This window comes from Muscardinus avellanarius, assembly GCF_963383645.1.
Source record: "Muscardinus avellanarius genome assembly, chromosome: 1".
Taxonomy (NCBI): domain Eukaryota; kingdom Metazoa; phylum Chordata; class Mammalia; order Rodentia; family Gliridae; genus Muscardinus; species Muscardinus avellanarius.
In genome coordinates, this window is record NC_137786.1 from 15,248,223 (window position 1) to 15,265,813 (window position 17,591).

At 47.2% G+C, this 17,591-nt stretch overlaps 1 protein-coding gene across 1 annotated transcript in view; it reads right to left on the reverse strand.

Moving 5' to 3' along the window:
• LOC308265227 (unconventional myosin-X-like) overlaps positions 1–17,591 on the reverse strand; it is a gene marked incomplete at its 5' end in the record, with an annotated part of 100,295 nt that overhangs the window by 10,017 nt on the left and 72,687 nt on the right. The window contains one exon of the mRNA XM_080698822.1: positions 4,051–4,238. Within this exon, the coding sequence (XP_080554948.1) occupies positions 4,051–4,238 (188 nt within the window). The remainder of the gene's footprint in view (positions 1–4,050; positions 4,239–17,591) is intronic.

The window sequence follows — 17,591 nt, forward strand, 5'->3', positions numbered from 1 at the left end:
GAAAAGATGTTCTACATCATTGGCCATCAGGGAGATGCAAATCAAAACTACACTGAGATTCCATCTAACCCCAATCAGAGTGGCAAACATGAAGAAATCAAACAACAACAATTACTGGCGAAGATGTGGGGAAAGAGGAACTCTTTTACATTGTTGGTGGAAGTGCAAAGTAGTTCAGCCACTATGGAGAGCAGTGTGAAAACTGGGAATAGATCCACCATTTGATCCGGCTATACCACTCCTGGGTATCTTTCCAAAGGGCTTGAAACCAGAGAACTACGTTAACATATGCATACCCATGTTCATAGCAGCACAGTTTGTAATAGCCAAAATATGGAACCAACCTAGATCTCCATCAACAGATGAGTGGATTGCAAAATTATGGGAAATACACACAATGGAATTCTTTTCAGCTATAAAGAAGAATAAAATAATAGCATTTGCAAGAAGATGGAAGGAACTAGAGAACATTATGTTAAGTGAGATTAGTCAAACACAGAAGGAGAAGGGACATATGTTTTCTCTAATATGCCCAAGCTAGGGAGTAGTGGTAATACCAGAGAGATTCCAGATGATGGAGGGGAAATCTCAGCAAAGCTAGAATGGAAGGATAGGAGAGGAAGAACGCTGAGGTTGTTCAATGGAGGAGCTACATTCGGATATGTGTAATAGTATAAATACAACATGATTAACCTGGACACTCTCTATTGGGGGGGAGGGAAAGGAAGGGGGAAGGGCAGGAAGCACAACGTAAATGTACACCACTCTCAATATGTTCCACTTATAAAAAATAAAAATTAAAAAAATAAATCAACTGCCCCGTCTAGCAAGTGATGGTCAAGCTCTTCATTTTTTCCCCCTAAAAGTAATAAGCACAAGTAATTAACAACAGAAATAGTTAGGCGCTTCAATGTGCACAGTGATTTGATATGTTTAAATCTGATTAAGTTCCTTCTATGAACCTTATGAAACTTTATTGTGTATGCTGAAATAATGGCCTTTAATTCAAACTCAAGAGTCTGATGACATCGTCTAAAAACTCCAAGAGTTAGTGCTTTTAATGAGTCATAATTCAGGTTATTATTGGGCATGCTGTTCTCTTTCTATATTAAGAAAGTAGCTTCATTGGGCTTAATTGCAAATTAGCAAGTTCCCCACTCATGGCGGTCCACAGCCCAGCGCCTTCCCGCTGCCAAGGTAACAAAGAGAAAAGGGCGCATCCCTCCACCTGCTCCCAGAGGCAGAGTGCAGTTCCCCTTTGTAATGGGAACAGGTAATTTCCATTTGTTAAAAAAAGCAGACAAGGTGAGTGGATTACACATTAACTGCGGCTCTCTGTGTGGTGCTTGTAGGCCTCCTCTTAGAACACCCACATCAAAGGCTGGAGGAAGGGTTCTGTGCACTGACGTCTGGAAAGTTCTTGGCACAATGTCCAACGCGCCAGAATCCTTCAGCAAACGTTAGCTGTCGTTTCTTCAGTTAGATACCACACGGGACAATGTTAACAGGTCTCCTGTGCCTTCAGTCAGGGACTCCCCGTTTCCTGGCCTGGGGTTCTGAAGGTTTGTGGAGGGCCCTCCCCACGGGAGCAGGAGCGGTTCCCTGTGCGGAGGAGTGGGGAGAGAGGCTGAGCTCACCTCTCTCATCTACTCCCCACCACCAGGGAATGGGGCCCCAGGGCGACGGTGGCCACCAGTTAGTTACCCGGCTGCACCCATGACCAGGTGGGTCTGCCTGTCTTCTACTCTGGCTGCAGTGCTGGCGAGCCCCATGGCTAGCAGTCTAAAGATGCACAGGGCTCTCCAGCTGTCTTCTTGTGTCTTATTTCCATTTAATGGGAAATTCAGGGATGAGGGAGGGGCCTTTTTTACTGGCCTCTCCCCATATAAATACCCGGTTCCCTTCTCTTTCCTTTGGAAATGATAAACATTTTCTGACACAGTTGCGACTAGAAAGCCACCTAAAACATGTCAAAATCTTTCAGATTAGCAGTGTTAGCAGACCTCTGTGCCTCGGTAATAAGCATGTTCCATGAACGAATGCTTCGGAGGGTGAATGAATGAAGTGCTGTGTGGAAACCTTATTACACGTCACGTCCCTCACACCTGCCTTGAGCACCTGCCAACCAGGTGTCCTGACCAGCACTAGAACACGATCCCAGTTTAAGTAACTAGTAAGATCCAATAAGATCTCACTAAAATATATGTGACGAGGCCAATTTGAATCAATAAAAATTGAGACTTTTTTCCCTTGTAATACTGGGGATTAAACCCAGGCCCTTGCATGTGTTGGGCAAGTGCTTTGGCACTGACCTAACACCCCCAGCCCTTTTGTACTGTGAGTCAGGGCCCTGCTGTAAGATGCAGAGGCTGGCCTTGAACCTGCGATCCTTCATAGCCTCCGGAGGAGCTGAGATTACAGGTGTGTGCCACCATCGCCAGTAAAAATATAAAAAATTGTATATGTGTGTGTTCTACTTAAAATTTTTTTTTTAATTTAGTACTGGGAATGGAACCCAGGGGCTTTCTACCTCCAGGTTACACCCCTAGACCTATTTTTATATTTTATTTGGAAAAAGGGGGGTCTCACTAAGTTGCTAAGAGCCTCACTAGGTAGCTGAGGCTGGTTTCAAACCTGGGTGATCCTCCTGTCTCAGCCTCCCAATACTGGGATTACAAGCATGTGCCACCACGCCTGGCTTTTAAATTTTTTTTTGGTAGTACTGGGCGTTCTACTTTTGAAAGACAGTTCCTAGTGATAAAGGTTTTGATGGTGGGGCTCCCGGTGCCTTATTTTGCTAAATGAGTCGGACGTGGCTAAAATAGATATGCCAGGTTCCTTTGCCACATCACAAAAGGTGATTAAATAATCATGTCCTTGTATCATCCCCCAAATATATGTGTATAATATACATATATATGTATATACATACATGCATTGCATGTGTGTGTGTGTGTGTATATATATATATATATATATATATATATATATATATATATAATGTTCATTTTTGTATTTAATTCAGAGGTCAACATTAGGATCATCCAATTATTAAAAATCCTTAAATTTGGAAGATTTTAATTTAGAGTAATTTTATCATACTTGACTATAGAAATAAACCTGGTTCAACTCTATGAGCATTTAGCATCCTGGAATATATGCAACATTTTACATTTGGAAGAACTATGCAAAATGTCCTTAAAAAGCTGAGAACTGCTCCCTCCCTCCACATAACTGAAATAAACCAAAGAATGAAGGCAAATCGAGAGGAGGAATAGGGAGGGAAGATGAGAATGGATAAAGGGGAAACAGGGTCCTGAGCACAGATCCAACCAATGTGGTCTGTCTGCTTTAAGTGCGTGCACATGTTTTCTGAAAACTGCGGATAATCAGGCCACTCAAACCTGAAACCTCAGCTGGGTGTGGTGGCGCACGCTTGCAATCCCAGTACTTGAGATAGGATGATTGTACAGGTTCAAAGCCAGTCTCAGCTACTTAGTGAGGCTCTCAGCAGCTTAGTGAGACCCTCTTTCCAAGTAAAATATAAAATAGGTCTGGGAGTATAGCTCAGAGGTAGAAAGCCCTGGATTCTACCCCCAGTACCCCCCCCACACACACACATACAACCTCAGAGGGAGAAACCAGGCGGTTGTAAAAGCTTCTGGCAGGGCATGGTGACACACACCTGTGATCCCAGTAATGGAGGTTGGAGGCCAGTCTCGACCTTGTTTCTGGAATTTAAAGGGCTAGGGGGATGTGTGGTCTGCAGGCAGAACGCCCCTGGGTTCAGTCTGCGGTGTGGGAGGCTGGTCCTGCATCCCGCACCAGCATCCTCTCCCTTGTGCCTGCATCCCGCCCCAGCATCCTCTCCCTTGCCTGCATCCCGCCCCAGCATCCTCTCCCTTGTGCCTGCATCCCACCCCAGCATCCTCTCCCTTGTGCCTGCATCCCGCCCCAGCATCCTCTCCCTTGCCTGCATCCCACCCCAGCATCCTCTCCCTTGTGCCTGCATCCCGCCCCAGCATCCTCTCCAGCCCGCCCGCTGCTTACCTGATGAGGACACACTGGTTGTCACAGCGCTTCCACAGGCAGCGGTAGCACTCGTTGGCGATGGCGAAAATGTGCGGCGGGAGCTCGCCCAGGTGGCACCGGCTGTACCGCTCCATGGTGGCGCACTCGTACAGGCCTGCGATGGGCTGGTAGGGGTTCACCGATGCGATGATGGAGCCGATGTAGGTCTGCAAGCACACGGGCAGGCACAGGGCTGCGTTACACTGGGGCACCGCGCGCTCCATCAGTCTCCCTGTCCCCACACCTTTCCATGCAAAGCCTTGACACTCGGTACACATGAATGGAGCCAGTTCTGGGAGGACACGGAGGGCAAGGTATACGGGAGGACGGTGAGGAGCCCGTGGCCTCCCTCATCCCAACTGCTTCCCTGCACAAAGGACTGTGGTTCCAGATGCCCACCTGGGTTGGCCATCATGAAACAGCAGGGTCCAAAATGTTAAAAGACCAAAAAAAAAAAAAAAAAAAAAAAAAGAGGACTAGGCTACTGCGGACTGGGACAGGACGCATAGTCATTGTTTATTTCTTTGTTTTGCGGTGCTGGGGATTGAATCCAGAGGCATTCCACTCCTGAGCCATACCCCAGCCCTATTTTTAATTTATTTCTTTTTTTTTTTGGTGGTTCAGGGTGTTCTCTGAGCTATACCCCTCAACCTATTTGATTATTTTATTTGGAAAAAAGATCTCGCTAAGTTGCTGAAACTTCACTAAAATGCTGAGGCTGGCTTCAAACCTGAGATCCTCCTGTTTCTATCTCCCAAGTACTGGGATGATCCTCTTTGGAAGGACAAGTACTTATGCGTCCTTCTGCAAGAAGCGCTGAGGCAGACTGGCTACCTTTATCCAGGCTTGGACACAGTAGGTTATAAATAAAACACGGGTGGGAGCCTGCACCTGCCACCACCCACTGCTTCCTGAGCTTGCTTCTGGCCCAAGGGCTTGCGGGACCACTTTGTGTCTACTTTAAATTCATGCGTGAAAAAAGCCAGGCGTGGTGGCGCACGCTTGTAATCCCAGTATTCGGAAGGCTGAGACAGGAGGATCGTGGTTCGCGGCCAGCCTCAGCTACCTACTGAGGCTCTTTGCAACTCGATGAGACCCTCTTTCAAAATAAAGAATAAAAAATAGGGCTGGGGTATAGCTCCGAGGTAGATTACCCCTGGGTTCTATCCCTAGTACCTCAAAAAAAAAAAAAATCCAGCCAAGAAGATGTCCATCATCCCAGACGAATGTATGGCAAACCTACGGGATATGTACACAGCTTCAAATATACTATCATCCTTAGCACAGTGGGTTAGGGCTTTGCACATGAATTTTTTTGGGGGGTGGGTACTGAGGATGGAACCCAGGGGCACTCTACCTCCCAGCTATACTCTCAGCCCTATTTTTTATTCTTTATCTTGAAACGTATATTTGAGGTGACTAACTTAAAGTTAGCCTGTGAGGGGAATTTGTAATACAGTCTGACTGGAGTCCTCGTGGGAGGAAATTAGGACACCCAAGGAGATGCCAGGGCAAGCCCGCCCGGGGGAAGGACAAGCCGGGATACAGCAGGAAGAGGCCTCGGTGATAGGTCGGGTTCCTCCCTTCCCCCACGGGACCCTGCAGTAGGGACGGAGGAGGAACTCCGGAAGCCAGAAGCAGAGGGGTCCCAAGACTCCAGGTGTCTCAAGACTCCAGGTGTCGCGAGACTCCAGCTGTCGCGAGAGGACCGGCATTCCCACGCCGCTAGCTCCACCCAAGACCCCGCTACACAAATGCCCTCACCGCCTCTCTGCCACATGACTCTGCGGACCCTGCTGCTCAGTCATCGGCCCTTTCCCCCTGGTTGGCAGACCTCGCCCAAAGGTGCCGGTTTAATGAAAGACGCCTGGTCTCACACCATAACTTGGCTGGCTCTTGCTTCCTTTGCGACCCCCAACTAAATTTCAGTGTTACACTCAGGAGATCCAGCCTGCCAGCACCTCCACTGGACTCCCGGCCTGCACAGCTGTGAGAAGCTAAAACACTGTTGTGTAATCCAGCCGGTCTGCGGGACTTGGTTTAGGCAGCCCCAGCACACCCTACACAGGCAGGGCCTAACCCTTGAACACTCTCCAAAACCCCGGGGCCCACGGTGATGCTGCGAATCTCTTTCCCCATTAAGGAACTGAGGTCTAAGGGAAAAGCCTGCAAAGAGTCACAGAGCCCGTGAGGGGTAGCGATGCGGCTGGACTCCAGCGGCCTCCCTCCAGAGCCTGCTCCTGTCCCAATCCTCAGTGGGGCAAACCAACAGAGAAAAACCAAAAGCCAGCCAGACAGACAACACGCAAAACTAGATGGAAAGTCCAAGTACTCTGAGAATAGCTGTACCACATTATAACAATCTGTAATCATCTAGAAACACAGTAAGTTCCAGGAACATCAAGAGAGGAATTGTATGTTTCGCATAACTTAAAATGTTAGAAACTGCTGGGTGTGGTGGCGCACGCTTGTAATACCAGTACTTGGGAGGTTGAGACAGGAGGATCTGGGTTCGCAGCCAGCCTCAGCTACTTGGTAAGGCCCTCTGCAACTTAGTGAGACCCTGTTTCAAAATAAAGAATAATGCCGGGTGTGGTGGCGCACACTTGTAATCCCCGCACTTGGGAGGTGGAGACAGGAGGATCGCGCAGGTTCGAAGCCAACAGTGCTGGCTTAGGAGACCCTGTCTCCAAATAAAAAAGTATAAAATAGGTCTGGGAGTGTAGCCCGGAGGTAGAAGCGTTTCTAGAAACCTCAGTACCACCAAGAAAGAAAGAAAGAAAGAAAGAAAGAAAGAAAGAAAGAAAGAAAGAGAACTGAGCGTGGTGGCACATGCTTCTAATCCCAGCATTTGGGAGGTTAAGACAGGAGGAACATGGTTCGCAGCCAGCCTCAGCTACATAGTGAGGCTCTTTGCAACTCAGTGAGACCTTGTTTCAAAATAAAAAAGAATAAAAAATAGGGCTGGGGGTGTAGCTCGGAGATAGAATGCCCCTGAGTTCAATCCCTAGTACCACGAAAAAAATAAAATGTAAGAAAGTCTACAATATATTTTGAAAATAATTTGAACCAACATCAGTTAAAAATAAATATTAGCATAGCCGTTCCACTCATTGGTCTGTACCAAAAAGACTTGCATCAGATACTCAAAGAATGACTTGTATGTCCACACACCCATGTTCACAGAGGCATCCTTCACGATAACCAGAAGACACAATAACTCAAATCCCCATCATCAGATCAATGGATAAACAAGATGTGTCATGGCCATACAATGGAATATTATACTCTCAGAAAAAGGAATGAAGTACGAAGGCTTACTCCAACATGGAGGAGCCTCAAAAACACTAAAGAAACCCATAGAAACAGAAAGATTGGTGGGTTGCTAAGGGTGGGGGAGGCACACGGACGAGTGGTGCTTCATGGGTACAGGGTTTCCATTCGGGGTGATGAAAACATTTTGGACCTAGAGGAATGTGTTGGTTGTACAACACAGCGAATGTACTAAATGCCACTGGATTGTACAATGTAGAGTAATTAACTTCTAGCACGTGCCAGGCCCTGGGTTCGATTCCTAGGACCTGCAAAAATAAAGCACGATTACCCTTGAGAAACAAGATGAATGGAAATCCATTTGCCTCTGCCATAACTTCAGCAATATTAGGATTTCAAAAAGTGATTAATTTGACACGGACTGAATTTCACCTCCATTAACAAAAGAAGAAAAGCCCTTTCCTGGAGACACAGTTTCTACGTGTCCAGGCCTTTGGAAACATCGACTCTCCAGAGAGCCCGCTTTCCCTTCTCAGAGCGCCGTAGGGAAGATTTGGCCAGAACAAAGACGGAAGGTGCTGTCTGTCCTGGGGAAGGAAGGGTGCCCTCCCGGAGAGGAGGCCACCGTCCTCCATCAGCGCGCTGGCCTCGCTGCCCGGCCTCCTTCCCCATGGGCTCTCTCTGGAGGCCATGCCTGAGGCTGCAAGCGCCTGGCCTGGACTATTTTCCCCAACAGTCAGGCTGTTTCTGCCATTTCAGTATTAATTTTATTTTTGGAACTATCAAAAATGGTCACTTTTTACTGTGAAACAAATTATTTTTCCCTACTTTGACAGAAGCCAAGATAGTCAATAGCATGGCTATTTATTTATCTATTTATTTATTTATTTATTTATTTATTTATTTTTGCGGCTCTGGGGATGGAAACCAGGGGCATTCGATTTCTGAGCTACACCCTCTACCCAATTTTTTATTCTTATTTTGAAACAGGGTCTCACTGAGTTGCAAAGGGCCTCCCTAAGTAGCTGAGGCTGTCCGTGAACCGTGATCTTCCAGTCTCAGCCTCCTGAATGCTGGGATTACAAGTATAGCGTGACTCTTTAAAGAGGAGGCCAGCCAAAGACACCAACGCACAACCAGCGCACAGTCACTGTGGGGGCTGAACTGGGCACACTCGGCTCCTCTCCTTCAGTGACGGAACGGAAGAGCAGAAGCGGTGTGTGAGCCCCTGGGTGGAACATATCACACGCCAATCATTTAATTTAGCACTAGGGTGGGGCGTGGTGGTGCACACACACCTGTAATCCCAGTACTTGGGAGGCTGAGACAGGAGGATCACAGGTTCAAGGCCAGCCTCAGCAACTTAGCCAAGAGCCTGTTTCAAAATAAAAGGTCGGAGCCGGGTGTGGTGGCGCACGCTTGTAATCCCAGCATCTGGGAGGCTGAGACAGGAGGATCGCAGTTCTAAAACAGCCTCATCTACTACTTAGGCCCACTGTAACTCAGTGACACCCTGTTTCAAAATAAAGAATAAAAACATAGGGATGAGGGTGTGGCTTGGAGGTAGAATGCCCCTGGGTTCCATCCCCAGTACCGAAAAAAAAAAAAAAAAAAAGACAAATTTAAAAGCGCTGTGGTTGTAGCTCTGAGGTAGAATGCCCCTGGGTTCCATCCTCAGTTCCACCTTAACAATAAATAAATAAATAAATAAATAAATAAATAAATAAATAAATAAATAATTCTGAGCTAAGTTGTTTTTTCCTTATGAAAGGTGAAATTCATTCAATATAAAATCGATCACGTTTTGAAATCCTAGTACTGTTGATGTTATGAAAGAGCAGAGGCAAATAGATTTCCATTCATTTTGTTTCTCCAGGGTGATCATGCTTTATTCTTGTGGGCACCGGGGATCAAACCCAGGGCCCGGCACATGCTGGAACTTCTCATAAAACCATCGGTAACACTAGACCTCACCATAAGCTTTCTTTGTGAGAATGTTCATTTCTGCTCACGGCCCTGTTACCCCTTCCTGGAGGGGACCCCACCAGTTGGCAGCGTCCTTTAGATTTGCGCTCACCCTGATGGTGTGGACGCCATGGATTTTCTATAAAACCAGGGGGCACAACGTCAGTATGTTAGCAGACGTGAAGACACAGTATCCCAAATGGCCTTAAGCCTGATTTCTGTTTTACAGAACCAGGCTTTTATTTTACTTTTCATTCTAGACACCAGAAGGTGCATCAAGTGAAAAGAAAAGGTTCTAAGTGATTTGCATTTCAATACATTTCAAAGTTCCCACCTTTTAGGGCTAGGAGGTGCAGCTCAGTGGTAGAGCGCTTGCCTAGCATGCATGAGGGCCTGGGTTTGCTCCCTAAGCCGCAGAAACACAAAACCACTTTTTGCCTTTCGAGAAGGTTAAGTTACTAATAAAAGTATGAGTACCTTAGAAGTTGCCCGCCTTGAAGGATGTGCCGGTCCTTCAGGCTCCATGAACCACTTTTATACTTTAATTTAGACCAGGCATTAAATCCTCCCCTCTTGTAGGTGTTCAGGACACTTCTCCTTGTTGAACAGAGAGAGACTGCTTAAGTATACAGTGATGAGTGACAGCGGATCTTTAAAGATCAAGCGTTGGTGGTATATGGCTACCTTGTAATACACCTCGACCTGCAGGTGTAGGTGCTCCTGTAGTGGTCCTTGTGCAGATGGTCCTCAACATTCATATTCTGAGCAAAGCATAAAATTCTGGAAAAAGTATTTTTGTGTGTGTATGGTACTGGGGGTGGAACCCAGGGGCCTTTTCTACCTCCAGGCTATGCTTCCGGGCCTATTTTATATTTTATTTGGAAACAGGGTCTCACTAAGTTGCTGAGAACCTCACAAAGTATCTGAGGCTGTCTTCGAACCTATGTGATCCTCCTCAGCCTTCCAAGCGCTGGGATTACAAGCATGTGCCACCATGCCTGGCTGGAAAAAGTATTTTAATTGACAGTCTAAACCCTACTTAACACTCTAAACAAAGACAGAAAGTAGAAGGAACAGGAAATTACTTAATGAAGACAAAGTTTCAGTTTTCCAAGAACAGTTCTGGGGACTGTCCCACAAAGACATCAACCTTTCACAATACTGATTTTAAGCATAAGTAAGATGCTAAATCTTAGGTAATGTGTGCTTCGGCATGATTAATTTTTAAATTTTTATTCTTTATGTGGTGCCAGGGATTGAACCCATGGGCATTCTACCTCTGAGCTACATCCCCAGCCTGCTTTTTTATACTTTATTTGCAAACAGGGTCTAAGTTGCAGAGGGCCTCACTAAGTAGCTGAGGCTATCTGAGAACCCGGATCCTCCTATCTCAGCCTCCCAAATGCTGGGATTACAAGAGTGCGCCATCATGCCCAACTTTTATTTTTAAATAATATTCTTTTTTTTTTTTTAACTACAACGAGAAGCAGCACAGAATTTAGGATAAAAAACAAGAAATACTTTGCTCCTGAAACTAAATGGAACGTTTTAGGGCATATGTACTTTCAAATTTTAAGTCAAACTGACACACAAAACTCTTCTAGTAACTATTTACAGATCATTTACTAAGGGGAAAAAACAAAAGGCACTTAAGACTTTTTGGGAAAAAATAATCTCCATTTAGAGCTCAAATAATTAATAAATGCATTAAATCATTGGTGACGGTCACTTCAACAAATGGACTTCCACATACCAACAGGACAACAAATACTTGGGGTGCATCTGAGACAAAGTTCAATCTGAAGTTTCTCTTTTAAAAACAAAAAAGTAAGAAAACTGTAAAATGCATATCTGGCTGGTATAAAGAAAGAAACATCTGATTTTCTCTTCTTTTCTTTTAATTTTTGTAGTATTTGGGATGCCCAGGGGTATTCTACCTCAAGCTACATCCCCATTCCCTATTTTTTTTTTTTTTTTGGGTGGTACTGGGGTTCCTGGAAGCCCTTCTACCTCCGGGCTCCACTCCCAGACCTATTTTTACATTTTTATTTGGAAACAGGGTCTCCTAAGCCAGCAAGGCTGGCTTCAAATCTGCGCGATCCTCCTGTCTCTGCCTCCCAAGCGCGGGGATTACAAGCGTGCGCCACCACGCCCGGCCCTATTTTTTATTCTTTATTTGGGGATAGGGTTTCACTGAGTTACAAAGGGCCTCACCAAGTAGTAGCTGAGGCTGTCCATGAACCTCAATCCTCCCGCCTCAGCCTCCCAAATGCTGGGATTACAAGTGTGGACCACCACGCGTGGTTCAGCTGATTTTTAAAATTTTTTATTTTAAGATTATAGGAAACCTTGTGTCTTTAATAATTAAGCTGCTGGGTTGGGGGCATGTACTTGCCTCCCAAGTACAAGGACCTGATTTTGAACCCCCAAAACTGATAGAGAAAAAAAAAAAAGCCAAAACCACCTTAAAGTGCCTCCGTAAAAGGAATGGCCGTGTGGACAGGAGAAGTGGGGCTCTTCCTGCAGGAATAAACGGGTTTCTCTGTTTCACCTGGTCACTGATGATATTATGCCATATGCTTAAAAGGTTTCTGGGCATCTAGACACGTCTCCCTTGTCACAGGATTTGAAAGGACAATTAGGTGTACGTGTTTCTAAAACAACTCCAAAGGACATTTCCTGATTCTGTGGCCAAGAGGCCTGTTGTCATGGCACCCCCTGCCTGTTCAGAGAGGGGCTGCGGGTCAGGGGAAATGCTGTCTCCAGTCGTGGAGCTGACCAGGGCCACGGAGAACAGAACCTGGATCAACGGAGTGGCTGTGGTTGCTGGAACTGCGTTCACCAGCCAGCCAGGCACAGGCCGCGCCGCGCCCCAGGGTCTCTGTGTCCTTATACATACTCCACTTGATTTTGTGGTGCTGGGGACTGAACCCAGGGGCATTCTACCTCCAGGCCACACCCAACTCCTATTTGTATGATTGATTGATTGATTGATTGATTGAGTGTGGTGCTGGGGATGAAATCCAGGGGCCTTCTACCTCCCGGCTCACTCTCAGACCTATTTTTATACTTTATTTGGAAACAGGGTCTCACTAAGTTGCTGAGAGCCTCACTAAGTAGCTGAGGCTGGCTTCGAACCTGCGCGATCCTCCTGTCTCAGCCTCCCAAGTGCGGGGATTACAAGCGTGCGCCACCACGCCCGGCTTTTATTTTTTATTTTGAAACAGGGTCTTGCTAGGTGGCCAAGAGTCTCACTAAATTGCTGAGGCTAACCTCCAACCTTCGATCCTCCTGTCTCAGCCTTCTCAGTACGGGGATTACAGGTGCGTGCCCCCACCTCATCCTGCACTTTGCACGGGTGATTCTGTAACTAAAACAAAGGCTGCAGCCAGGCATGGTGGCGCACGCTTGTAATCCCAGCATTTGAGAGGCTGAGACAGGAGGATCGCGGTTCGCAGACAGCCTCAACTACTTAGTGAGGCCCTTTGCAACTCAGTGAGACCCTGTCTCAAAATATAAAAAATAAAAAATAGGGCTGAGGCCAGGCTTGGTGACGCATGCTTGTAATCCCCGCGCTTGGGAGGCGGAGACAGGAAGACTGTGCAGGATCAAAGCCAGCTGCGCTGGCTTAAGAGACCCTGTTTCCAAATAAAAATATAAAAAATAGGTCCGGGAGTGGAGCCCAGAGGTAGAAGGGCTTCCAGGAACCCTGGTACCACAAAAAAAAAAAAAAAAAAAAAAAAAAAAATAGGGCTGAGGGTGTAGCTCAGAGGTAGGATGCCCCTGGATTCCATCCCCAGTACCACCACAAACAAGCAAAACAACAAAGGCTGCATGTGTAGGGTGGCCACTGAAAAATAAGAAGAGTTCGCTCCTCAATTACCTAAGTCCTTTTGACTTCCAGATTTAATCTCTAGCTTCCATGTCTGAGAGAAAACACAGGCCCCTTCCCTTTCTGAGCCTGGCTCATCTCAGCGTAACGTGCTTGTCTGTTTTGACCACAACGAACCTCAATATGCTGGATTATTACAATACACCAGTAAAAGTATATTAAAAAAAAAAGTAAGGAAAGCTCAACACATCACGTAAATAAAAATGGCAGCTGGAGCAAGAACCGCCCCGTGTTGAGTTTCCAGTAGGGCACGGAGTCCTGAGGGCCGCGAGACAGCACTTGTGGCTGTTCTGTGTACGAGGGAATCGTTACCGCTCCACAGATGCCGCGAAGACGCTCACAGCTTAAGCGTCTGGACACGTGTGGCCCCGAACACGAGGCGGGGCCAGGTACCCGTTTCCTCGTCGGATTCCAGATTCCACAGAATAAATAGCCTGGTCATTTTAACGGCTGTTCCGAAATAGAAAGTACATCCTATTTTGGAGCATATAAAATTTTTTTCTAGTTAGAAAAGTTCCACATAACTCACCAAAAAATATATTTCCTTGCCCGTTTTAATAATGTAGAACAGCTGTAGCATATATTGCTTAAAAATGCTGGAAGAAGTTCACTGTGTTTCCTCAACCCAAAATGTACCAATTCCAGGCTTACAAAAGGCAGAAGACCTAATGTCTAGCCCACCTGCACCACCAAGAGAAAAAGCCAAGTATGATTTGATTGCACTATGTTACATATCTTTGCGTTTAAGTGTGTGCGCTCATGTGTTACTGGGGATTGAACCCAGGGGCATTCTACCTCCAAGCTGTACCCCCAGCCCTTTTTAATTTTTTTTTTTTTTTTGTTGTTGTTGTTGTTTTGAAACAGGTGTTCTGCTAAGTTGCTGAAGTTGTCCTTGAACCTGCGGTCCTTCTGTCTCAGTCTCCCAAGTACTGGGACTGCAGGTGTGAGCCACTATACCCGGCTCATGTTATGTATCTTAAATATATTCAGTGAAACATTTTTGTGGTATTGGAGATCGAACCCAATGGTGTTCTACCTCTGAGCTATACTCCAGACCTTTTTATTTTGAAACAGAGACTTGCCGTGTTACAGCACCCTAGCCTCAAACCTGCCATCCTCCTGTCTCAGCCTCCCAAGTACTGGGGTTACAGGCGTGCACCACCACATCCCATTAAACAGTACATTTTTATTTTATTTTATTTTTGGCGGTACTGGGGATGGAACCCAGCATTCTACCTCCAAGCTATACCTCCAACCCAATTTTTTATTCTTTATTTTGAAACAGGGTCTCACTGAATTGCAAAGGGCCTAAATAGCTGAGGCTGGCCATGAACTGTGATCGTCCTGTCTCAGCCTCCCAAATGCTGGGATTACAAGTGTGCGCCACCACACCCTGCTTAGAGTACATTTTTTAAAAAATCCAATAAAAGCAAGACAACTTGTATGAAGTAGTAGCCTCAGATGCATCCGCCTGTAGACAGGGAGGAATCCACACTCCCGGGTGGATTGCCACAGACCAACAGCTGATCTGGACGGGAGGATTTAGACAAGTCAGAAGACCCGAATTCCTGAGCCCTGAAGCTTCCTGCAGCAGAGCTTAACCCCTCTGGGCCCAAGATTCTGGTCAGGGCTAACAGGGCACTTTCAACTGATACATCTCCCGGCTTGATTTGCTATTTGAAACTGCAACATAAATCAGAGGTATTTATTACTGTCATTGCCAATGAAAAGAAAAGTGCTTTACAGCATGGGGTGTAGCCAAGCTGGGCACAGATGAAGGAGGCTGAAACCCACGGGGGAAATCGGTTCAAGTCAGCCCAGGCGCTCTCGCCTAAAGGGGAGGAATGCGAAGAAGTGGGAATCGCTACCCACGGTCGCTTCTCACCCACCTCTTCCCTCCTTCCCACCCTCTCCATCATCTCAGGGAGACTCGACTCAAGGAAATGAGACCCTTTTGGCACTGCCTTACTTTCCGCATCTCCATCTGGAAGCGCAGCCTCAGCTTTACACGACAGATCCGTGTAGCCAACGGTCCACCCTGTGGACGGCTCGAACTCAGCCCGAACAGGGCTCATTTCCAAATACTTGCTTCTTCCCACAGTCTCCTCTTGACAAATGGCTCCAGGGTCTATCCAAATGGGGAGTCCAGCAGCCCCCTAGAAGCTCAGCCTATTTTCCTTCCAAACCCCATCACACAGTGGCTCTGCCCCCTTCCCCCGGGCTCCTCTCACAGGGATCTTGTCGTTTCCCACTGGCTTTCTGGTCACCTCTCCCCCTGCACTTGTTCGCCATCCTGCGGCCAGAGTGAATCTTCCCCAAAGCCCATGTTCAAAGTCGCCCCGGCAGCGTGCACGAGTCGTCCAAGCTCATGAACTCACATGCAGAGCCGGCCCTCACCTGCTCTCGGCCGCCTCGTTGGCCAGTGGCAGCCTTTGTTCCATAGTCTTCAGTGTCCTGCACTGGATAAACGTAACATGCCGTGCCTGCTGCCTGGAGGGCCACCCTCCTCCTGGACCGGATTCCCCGACTTCCCCGACATGCTCCAATGCAGGCAGCTAATGCCTGGGCTGGGAGTCATTTTCTGACTCCGTCCTCAGTCTGATGTCATTCTTTAAATTTAGAAGTTCTGGCATTTCTGTTTCATTTGAGTTAATTTCTTTGCTGCTGCTGCTGCTTCTTCTTCTTCTTCTTCTTTTTTTTTTTTTGGTGGTACCAGGGATGGAACCCAGGGGCATACTACCTCCAATTTATGCCCTCAGTCCTATTTTTTAAATCTTTATTCTGAAAGAGGGTCTTACTGAGTTGCAAAGGGCCTCAGTAGTTGAGGCTGTCCTTGAACTGCGATCGTCCTGTCTCAGCCTCCCAAATGCTGGGATTACAAGCGTGCGCCACCACGCCTGGCTTTTTTTTTTTTTTTTTAAGGCTTACTAGAATGTAATGATTCAGTTTCTGTTGCCCCCCCCACACCCATGCTAGGCATCAAACCCCCGGACCACCAGGCAAGTACTCCACCACCGAGCGACGCCTCCAGCCCGGGTGTGGATTTCTAACTCAGATTCTCCCCTTGTTGAAAGGAATCTAATCCAAAGGAGAAGCACGAGAAGAAAAAGAAAGAAGAAAGGAAAAAAAAATCACAAAAACAAAGTTTCTAATTGCCACTATCATGTGGAAGTGGCCACTCAGGGCAGAAATGTTTGGTAAAGTTTAAAAATACCTATAGTTAGACAGATGGTTACAATTACCGTTTGGCAACGTGAGTCTTGATTTTATGTGGAAGGAAAAAAAAAAAAACCAAAAAAAGCAAGATTCCCCCGACAAACTGCTTCACATCAGCTGTTCCTGGTGTGTTTCCCACACCGAGCCTGTGCTAACCACTGGGACTCTGGGCCACCCCGGGTCCCCAAAGGCATAGGGCTGCCTGACCCTGCCTTTGGAGAGGATGAAAACAAACCCCAAATGTCTACTTCAGGGAGACTCAACTCAAGGAAATGAGGCCCAGATTTCAATTTGCTTGTCCCCGACACAGAAAGCTCCGGGCAGAGCACTGGGCAGGCCCAGTGCACGTGGCCCCGGATTTCCCAGCAGGTAAACAAAGTCAGTGGGTCTTTAACCGGCCGGTGCCCACTGACATGCTTGGCTTTACAGAGGCCGCCTTCAAAGTTAATTCGGGGACAACATCAAACACCTTTGCAGATCCAGGCTGGCTGCCACCTCACCAGAGATGGATATTTCTGAAACACCTAAAAATACATTAGCTGTGGAGTGTCTTTCGAGCTTACGGAGCATGGATCTTTATAGATGCGGCCTCATGTCTTAAAATGGGCTCCTTTGATTCTCGTCTCCAAGCTGTTTGTTCAGCAAGACCCACAAACTACCCGAGGGGCTGGGTGGAACTCGGAACAGCTTTTCCTGGAGCCGTGCTCGTCGCCCTGATTGAAGATGAGCTCTGGGCTCCCGTGATGTGGTTTTGAGCTATTCCTTAGTGGCTGGGAGAGGAGTCGCCTCCGAGCCATCGGCCCAGAGCCCGACAAACCCTATAATGGAGGGAATGTGCTTCTCCTCCACTTGGCAGCAAACGAAACTGCCACACCACGGGGCCTGGCAGTCCCCGCACTCTACACATGGAGCTCAGGAACCTGGGCTGCTCTCGGCGCTGGCTAGACGCGGGCCAGGTCGTTCGAGATGATCCCGACTCTAGGGATTATGGCAGAACAGGCCTCCAAAACCCGCTGTCCTTCCTGCTTTCGTCGATGAGCTGCTGAGACCGTGCGCCAGGTCTCCTCAGCCTGCCACTGCACCCGGCGAGGCTGCAGTCAGGACAGCTGAGCCTCCTTCCTTCACTCGCTTCTACCTGCGCTCGCTCTCTCACTATGGCCTCCACACTGGTCTA